This window comes from Centruroides sculpturatus, unplaced genomic scaffold, assembly GCF_000671375.1.
Source record: "Centruroides sculpturatus isolate CEXI.00-Female unplaced genomic scaffold, Cexi_2.0 scaffold452, whole genome shotgun sequence".
NCBI classification, from domain to species: domain Eukaryota; kingdom Metazoa; phylum Arthropoda; class Arachnida; order Scorpiones; family Buthidae; genus Centruroides; species Centruroides sculpturatus.
The window spans coordinates 583,537-593,346 of NW_019384638.1; the positions used below are offsets into that span (position 1 = coordinate 583,537).

At 29.8% G+C, this 9,810-nt stretch overlaps 1 protein-coding gene across 1 annotated transcript in view; it reads left to right on the top strand.

Annotated features, from left to right (window-relative positions):
• LOC111625916 (vascular endothelial growth factor receptor 3-like) overlaps positions 1-9,207 on the top strand; it is a 73,922-nt gene extending 64,715 nt beyond the window's left edge. The window contains exons 13-17 of the mRNA XM_023369180.1: positions 2,195-2,345; positions 6,793-6,897; positions 7,145-7,305; positions 8,643-8,765; positions 8,841-9,207. Of these exons, the coding sequence (XP_023224948.1) occupies positions 2,195-2,345; positions 6,793-6,897; positions 7,145-7,305; positions 8,643-8,765; positions 8,841-8,915 (615 nt within the window). The 3' untranslated portion in view covers positions 8,916-9,207. The remainder of the gene's footprint in view (positions 1-2,194; positions 2,346-6,792; positions 6,898-7,144; positions 7,306-8,642; positions 8,766-8,840) is intronic.
• The last annotated feature ends 603 nt before the right edge of the window (positions 9,208-9,810 follow it).

The window sequence follows — 9,810 nt, forward strand, 5'->3', positions numbered from 1 at the left end:
GACAGGGCAGCGCAGATAACCTGCTGTAATAAAAGATGGCAATGTCGGCTTGTTAAAGGTGAGAATTAAATGTTTGGTTGGTATTAATTTGCCATCCCGACGAATGGAGATACGTCGAACAGCAGTGATACCCTGGTCTGAAAGGTTCATCTGAATATCTGATTCATCTTCAGACATCAGATCAAACTCAGATATCACACCACGTGATGAGTTCAAACTTCCATGTGGTGTGACTGTGACTTCAATGTCTCCCAATTTCTTTGCAGCTAGAAGTTTTGCCGACTGTTGAGGTGAGGCAGTTTCTACAAGTAGGTCTCCTGACCTCAGTTTTTGTGTTTTTTTCAGGTGCCCGATCGTTGATTCAAATAACTTCTGAATCAAAAAAGGGGAGCATTTTGACAAAGGTTTTTCTCCAGTAGCATGCACTATTAAGTAGGATGGCTGACTGGCAGTGTTTCCATTCGTGTTTTCTGGCTTGTCTTTATTTTTTGAAAGTTTAGGATCCATGATTAAATAATAATATTTCAGCTCCTAGTGACCCCACCCACCATGGGGCCCAACAAGGGGATGCTGTCACATGGGAGACTCCCATAGACTGTCACACCAGGGTTTCCCAGGAGCTATACCCTCACAATGCAGTCAAGAAGAGCACATCTTGTCTGATGTGTCCGCCCGATCTGCATCGATCAGTTGGCTCCAAGCTGAGGTCAAGAATGACTCAATGGCCAGCCAATTGACTCAACTGAGCCTGATTTGAGCCTCCCGTTTATCCGAAGCAGGGACCAAAGCAGTGTGTTGGGGATGTTATGTTGCCCCTCAACTACCAGGATCCCCCTTTCTGGCATACGGGACACCACGCACGGCAAACACGTGGGTGGGCGTTCAGATCCCAGGGATGGTAAAGAGAAGTTACTAAACCATCTCTGGGAGGTCCCCTCACCACGGACAGGTACCCACATCGAGGGGGGTGTCGGAATTTTGAAGTGAAGGGGGCAATACTACATTGAAGGGGGCGACAATTCGTTAGAAGTTGAGAAACACTGATTTAGCACAATAAAAAGTAGCCAAAATAGAAAATAAACATTGTTTATTTCTTTCCCCTAAAACTGTAACTACAATTATAAGTAAATGTAAGGGAAAAAAAAAGTGTAAAATAACAGCAAACAGCTTACAAAAAAATTGATCATATGATTTTGTTTACACCAGGGGTGTCCAACCTTTTTGTTCCTCTGGGTCACATTGGAAAAAGTCATGGAGTTTTGGGCCACAAGTATATATAATATATTTGTGACCCAATCCTTAAATATACTTGTATATTTAAGGATTAACAAGTCTAAATTATAGTAATAAGTATTAAAACTTTATCATAAAAAAGGATATTTTAAAAAATTACTTCTACAGACACTTTCAATTTTTACTTAGAAATAAATAAATTCATTTATTATATAANGGTTGGTTGTTTCCCAAACAATTTGTACGAGTTCCTTCATCTCTGCCTTGTATTTTGACCTCCAGTTTTCCATGTCATTTCATAAATTTTCAATTGGATTAGCATTTGGTGATTGGGACACCAGTATAACTTAGTAATGTCATTATATTGAAAATAATTTGTAACTAATTTTGCCATATGTTTGGAATCGTTGTCTTGTCAAAAAACAGTTATTTTTTAATCATATTTTGCAAACTGATTCCTCCAAGTTTTCCTTGAGGATGTTTATATAGTCTTCTTTCTTTATTCTTCCATCAATAAATATTAATTTGCCAACTTTTTTCCATTGAAACACCCCTAAACCATCATTGATCACTGATACATGTTTAACAGCTGGCTTTACATAGTTGGAGTTTAATTCTCTCCCTTTTTTTGCTCAATGTGTGTGTATGTGTGTATATATGTATATATCTATATATATATATATAATTACTATTATCATAAAATTAATTCTCAGATAAATATAAATGAATTTAAACTTTCTTTATATATTTACATATTTCTTTTAAAGATTTATTATTATATTGGAGAAATAGTATTTATATTGTATGAATAAAATTTAGTTTGAATACATGTTTAATTTTATTTTAAATATTGCTCAAATTAAATAATACATATATGTGCTATTTATTGTTGTGCAATAATGATAAAAGTAAGTAGAATTATTAAATTAAAATAATAAAATCAATTATACAAATTTTACAGAAATATCAACATGGAAGAGCTTTTATCAATAACTGTAGGTTTAGTGAAGGTCAGTTAGAATTATTAAATCCAGAACTCCCACTTGAAGAACAAGCTGAATTATTGCCATATAATAATTGCTGGGAATTTCCTAAAGAGCGTTTAAAACTGGGTAAAAAATTTAATCTATATAAATTTAATTATCCTAAAATGAATTGTTTGTCATTTGTTTAAAAGAAATTGGCTAATTAAAAATAAGATAATTAATTATCATTCTTTTACATCTACTAATGAAAAACTTTTAAAAGCCAACACATAAAATTCAAAAACATTTTATATGATAAACAATGAAAGTACAATTCAAAATTATAGGATTCAGAAATTTTAAAGCATTTTAAAAACTTTTTAGTTCAACCATATAAATAAATTATTATGAAGAACAGTTTAATCATTTAAACTTAACAGTACAAATTTTACTTTTTTTGTATAATAAACTTAAATGTCAGTTATAATTATCATCAGTTTTTTTATTTTATTTTATTTTTTTTTTTATTTGTGGTTTTAGGCCCCTTACCGCTCAGAGAGCACAGAGGCCAATTATCATCAGTTTTACCATCAGATGATGATGAATTGACAAGTTCAAAAATGTTTCCGAAGTTAATAAAATTTGTGTTTCTACATTCTAAATTGTGTTTTATTTTAATAATGATTCCATTTTAACAATAAAATAATTAAACAAAAATTATACACAAGTTTTAAAGAAACCAAAATATTATCGTAACAATGCTCATATGTATAAGCACTAGTTTCTATATGAGGTATATGGTAAGTATAATTCTTTGAATCTGAGCAAGAAGTTTTTCTATAATTCCATAAAAGAAAGTTTTTTGCAAAAAAGTTTTAAACGTGATTAGTTCTATATTTATTCTGTATAAGAATAAGGAGCATTAGTATTTAAGCTGAGTGTTGAGTTTTCTTGTGTTGAGTGTTTCATAGCACCAATATAGTTTATCATTGAATTATTTTTGGGATACTGTAANGTCATTTGTTTAAAAGAAATTGGCTAATTAAAAATAAGATAATTAATTATCATTCTTTTACATCTACTAATGAAAAACTTTTAAAAGCCAACACATAAAATTCAAAAACATTTTATATGATAAACAATGAAAGTACAATTCAAAATTATAGGATTCAGAAATTTTAAAGCATTTTAAAAACTTTTTAGTTCAACCATATAAATAAATTATTATGAAGAACAGTTTAATCATTTAAACTTAACAGTACAAATTTTACTTTTTTTGTATAATAAACTTAAATGTCAGTTATAATTATCATCAGTTTTTTTATTTTATTTTATTTTTTTTTTTATTTGTGGTTTTAGGCCCCTTACCGCTCAGAGAGCNTGTCAGTTTGCAAGAAGACGTGGGAACAGATGGCATGGAGCTTTGTTTATAACTAGTGCAATATTCTAAAGTATTGCGTTATACTGTACATTCTGGTCTCTTCTCACGTACTTCATGTTTGTTTTGTATCGTATTGTCTATTTTTATAATAAACTTAAATGTCAGTTATAATTACATCAGTTTTTTTATTTTATTTTATTTTTTTTTTTATTTGTGGTTTTAGGCCCCTTACCGCTCAGAGAGCACAGAGGCCAATTATCATCAGTTTTACCATCAGATGATGATGAATTGACAAGTTCAAAAATGTTTCCGAAGTTAATAAAATTTGTGTTTCTACATTCTAAATTGTGTTTTATTTTAATAATGATTCCATTTTAACAATAAAATAATTAAACAAAAATTATACACAAGTTTTAAAGAAACCAAAATATTATCGTAACAATGCTCATATGTATAAGCACTAGTTTCTATATGAGGTATATGGTAAGTATAATTCTTTGAATCTGAGCAAGAAGTTTTTCTATAATTCCATAAAAGAAAGTTTTTTGCAAAAAAGTTTTAAACGTGATTAGTTCTATATTTATTCTGTATAAGAATAAGGAGCATTAGTATTTAAGCTGAGTGTTGAGTTTTCTTGTGTTGAGTGTTTCATAGCACCAATATAGTTTATCATTGAATTATTTTTGGGATACTGTAAAAGTATGATATATCTGATTTTTCTATGTTAGAGAAACTCTTATCATTTGCTAATTTTTTTAACATCAATATTAATCTACAGAAACAAGATATTAAGGGTTCTTAAAAGAAAAGGTCTCTCATCATTTCTTATCCAGTTATCTATTTATTGTTAGTAGATAATACAGTATATTGATGCATTTTACTTAAATAAAAATGATATTTTCCAGTAATTGCATGGAATAATGTTTCCATACGTGTAAACATTTCAACTACATTACAGGAATGTTGTTCTGCTTAGAGTCCTTGAAACTAAATTTGTCACTGGTCAAGTATATTTAATATTTTTATCTTGTTAAAATTTTTAATATTCACAAATAAAAAAATTATATTTTAAATAGATTTCTATTGTTATTCCAATAAACTTCTAATTTATGTTGAGAGAAAATAGTTGTTAACTAAACTAATTTTTAGCTTCTTAAAAGATTATAATAATTTTCATAGATTTATTTTAAAATGCTTACACATAAGGAAAGGTTTGTTCTATACATCACAATATAAATATTTATTTGTATTTTCTTAGCATAAGGTTGCCGTTGAGAACAAATTACATAGGAACACTTTTAATGGAAAAAGGTCAGTTTATTGATAGGAAAGGGAATCTTTCCTATTAATAAACCGACGGTCAACGGACTTGAATCGTTGCTGATCTGACGTCATCGCTTTCTTACTGATAGTTTTCTTTGTTTTCCGAAGATAAAACTTCTAAATTAGACAGAAATAATGGAAGACTTTCGCCAGGATGCCGAACGCATTATTCAGGAGACACAAAAATATATCACTGCTAATAAGGATGACCGACTGGGGACTGCACAACATAAGAAGTTTATAGTGAAATAACTTAACAGGATGATTGAATTAACTGAGGCTGCCGTCAAGAAAGCTTGCATAACAGAGATTCCAAACAATAAAATAAGGAATTTAGCGACTACAGACGATATCAAAGAAGCCCTGGAGATTTGTAATAAAAACATTCAAGAGGCTGTCCATAATACCAAGCAAGAAATCAGTGAATTGATTAAAAACAATATTATACAGAGTAAAAATGAAACTCCTGTTCCATCTGTTCCGTCATATAGTGCAATACTAACCAGAGGCTTGACAACAATTCAACCAAAGCCAAAACCATCACCACCTTCACCTACCTATACAATACTGGTTTATAGTGAAAACGAGAACTTTACCTCTGAACAAACAAGAGCAACTTTGACCAAAAGTGTGGATCCAACAGCAGCTGGCGTAGGGATAAAAAAGATAAGAAAAATTAACCAGGGGGGAGTCGCAATTGATGTTTGTGATGATTCAGATGCTGAAGTTTTGGAATGTTTATTGGAGAAAGTCTCGGGACTCAAGGCTCGTAGAGGAAACCTACAACGACCTCTTATTAAGATCGTTTCGGTTCCTAAGTCTATCACTAAAGATGATCATGAAAAACACATTTGTGAACAAAATTATTTGGCGCTTCGTGTTGAAAAAGATGAATTTCCAGATCATGTTAGAGTTAAATATGCATTAAAACAAAAAAACAGTGAATATCTTTCATGGATCATTGAGGTCACTCCAAGTATCAGAGAACAATTACTTAGGGAGGGAAAGATGTACATCAAGTGGAGTAGTTGTCCGGTGTTCGAATACATTCCAGTTAGACAGTGCTTCAAGTGTCTAGCTTTCGGACATTTTGCAAAGGAATGCCCGTCCCCAAAACGTGTCTGCAGTCATTGCCAAGGTGATCACTTGTTTAAGGACTGTATAGATTCAGTATCTTTACCACGTTGCACCAATTGTGTAAAAGAAAAACGTGAACAATTCCATCACAACGCTATGGACAAAGAATGCCCTAGTTATATAAGAGTTAAAAACCAATATTTACAGAAAGTCACATGTAAGGACTAATCTATGTATACTGTTTTTTCTGAACATACAGATCTATTTTGTATTTTAATCTTGTTAACGAGTCTAGCTTTCATGTTAGGCTTCTGCCAATTGGTACAGTATATAATGAGCTTTGTTTATAACTAATGCAGTATTCTAAAGTATTGCGTTATACTGTACATTCTGGTCTCTTCTCACGTACCTCATGTTTGTTTTGTATCGTATTGTCTATTTTTATGTATTTGATTTCATTGTGTTTCGGGAAATACTGTAATTTTCTCTTGTATCCCATTAACTGTGTCATCAGGTAATGCCAAACGCGGGGCCTGGTCTTGTACTTATTTTTGGTACAATAAAACATAATGAATGAATTAATTAATTAATAAACCGACCTGCTGTGTGATTTGTTCTTAACAGCAACCTTATGCTAAGAAAATACATATAGTAAAGAGAACAACAAGCAACCAAGATCACAATATAAAGTTTATTGAATACAAAATTCCAAAGTTTTAAGTACATTTTACAATGTTTTTTTAGTCATAGAAACTAAAAAAAATATGAAAATTCAAATTGAGATTTTACAACAATTATTAAAAATTTTATTAGGTTCTACATTAGGCCAAGGGGTATTTGGTAGAGTTGTGAAAGCAGATGCAATAGGACTATTACCTAATGAAGCAAGTACTTCTGTTGCTGTAAAATTATTAAAAGGTATTAAAAGTTTTTTAAAAATTCTTAAAACAAATAATTTGCAGAAAAATTTAGTTTTTAAAATTTTAAAAATATTGATGCTTAAATTGTGTTAATTAATTATTTGAAAGAATATCTTATAATCCATAATATAATAATTCAGTAATTTTTGTATAAATGATAAATTGGTATAAGTAAATTTATCTAAATAAATTAAATTATGTATATTTAATTTAATTTGTAAGTATTTTTTTGCTCTTTTCATTAGAACAAGCAGATGTTAATCAACAAAAAGCATTGATGACTGAACTCAAAATTCTTTCACATCTTGGTCACCATATGAATATTGTAAATCTTCTTGGTGCTGTTACCAAAAATTTAAATAGAGGTAATTTTATATTTNAAATTTGTAATAACATACATAATGCGGTTATAATAAAATATTAATTTTAAGTAATTTAAAGTATGTTAAAATATGAAAATAATCACACAATATATATTTATATTTTAGAAAATACAAAGGAAGCTGCATTTCCACAGCTTCCATGAACAGCACACCACTGGATCTTGGGATTAAGTATAATAAAATATATTGAAAATGAAAAACACTTCTTGTGTTACTTTGTAATATTTGAAAGTTACTCTTCTAATTCTGTTTACTTTTTCAATAGAACTGTTTGAAATTTGTCCAGTGTTTCTTGGACATATTGTATATCTCTGTTTTTAACTATTTCCAACCTGTGGGCACTAAAAGGGCCTTTTTTCCATAGTCATTGTGGGTTCGGCTAGGCCACAATGGAGGCAGCAAGATTGCGGGAGATGGAACCTGACATATCACCAATGAAAATTTCTGGAGAGATTCTCACCTGGATTCAATCTTCAGGCTCCAGATCAATAGGCTGTTGTCTTCGTTGCCTCAGCCATTTGGCCATCTTGCTTCATACTAAAAAGTTGATCATTTTCATCACTTGAAGATCAATACACTCTTCAGCAGAGCCATCTAGATGGGAAACTGGAGATTTTCTCCAGGTCTAGAGAACACTTGAACCCATAGTGGTTCTTATCCCTGTAAACCCTAAAAAAAATATAATCTTTAAAACTCTATTTATTAATAAAGAAACATTCTACTTGTTTCATTTGTTTAAAAAACAGATGGCAAAAGGGGCTCACTATACCCTGGATCCAATAAAAGCTCTTTATGGCCCTGTTCTTCAGTAGTGAGAGATAATTATCCAGGCATATGAAGTATATATCTGGAATTTTCCTAATTTTTATTGTTTTGCTAGAGAACTAGTTTCCAAACGTTTGACTTAATATTTATTTTTTGAGATATTATATTTGTTTTTGACAATGTAGTTTATCAAAATGGACATTTTTTAATGAAAATAAAAATATAAATTTTCATATAATTATTTTAAATTTTTTTTATAAGTGTTAATTGATACATTTATAGAATTCTAAATGAAAATACTTTGCTTTTTAAAATATTTCATAAAAATATTATTGAAGAAAATAAATCTATAAAAATTAAAATATTTTCTATTACATTGTTTAGAATAGGATATATGAAATTTTCATTTTACAAACATTTCGACAGAATGTATTTTCTATTATGTTGATAGTTTTCAGTAAAACAAAATTGTTTTGCAGAAAACTAGATATTAAGTACTTGTTGACTGTTTAATATTGAATTTAATATTTATTGCTTATTAAATTTATTTAGTTTCAATTTTTTAAGGTTATTTAAATAATTATTATTGATTTAGTTACTACATAGAGATCTTGCTGCCAGAAATATTCTTGTTGCCGATGGTAATGTTATTAAAATATGTGATTTTGGACTTGCCAAAGATTTATATGAATATGGAAGTTACATAAAAAAGGGTGATGTAAGTTTATATAATAAAAGTATAAAATTATTTATTTTTTAATTATAAATAATAATTTTAATATTTTCAATAAAGGGACCTCTTCCTATTAAATGGATGGCAATTGAATCAATTCGAGATAAAATTTTTACGACAAAAAGTGATGTGTAAGTATATTTTTCAAAAATGATGAGTTTATTCATATGTGTAACATGTATAAAAGGATCTTTGTTTTTCTTTTGTCATTGTATGAAAGTAATGTTGCCATGTGTCCTATAATTATGATAAATGTCCTATGTCCTACATGAAAGCTTAATTTTCCTACTTTACACTTGTAGACAAAAAACTTTATGTTCAAAAATTAAGTTATTTTAAAAAATTAAAAAGAGAGAGAAAAATATTCAATTAATTTCTGAATACATGCGTAGGATTTTGTGAATATAATAAAAGTCTTCATTGAAATATAAAATTCTAAATTTAATATAAAAATTATTAGAAAAAATAGTACCATAGTTATTGGCTTGTATGTGTAAATTCCTCCATTAGCACATGGTCTGCGGGGTTGAACAAAAGAACAGTTAAAACAATGAATAGTCAGCATCACAGCATGGTTTTATAAACAAAGGTTTATTGGAAACGAATAAGCAATACAAAGTTCAGTCATGTTACAATGATATTCTTACTCCGATTATCCCTCTCCTGACCTTACTTCCTTATGTGGAACCCTTCATTTTTGCAATAGACCGTTCAAAAAAAAAAAGGAAAGGGAGAATGATAACACTAAGGTAACATCAAACACAGTTGGGGAAACGAGTATACAATAATGCATACAAGATTTCCCTTTGGACCAAAAATTTGTTGGCACGCAACATTATAGTTAGTCCTATACCCTATTTGGATTGCAATCTTTTTCCTTCTCAACATGTTTTCTCAATGAAAATGGATTCCCTTTTTGATCCAAAATTTCTTCAATTCCCAGACGACTGGTTCTCTTGTACCTCTATCATCCAATCCTTACAACCTGCGGCGTCTTCTGGTCACTCACATACAAAGAAATCCCACAAGT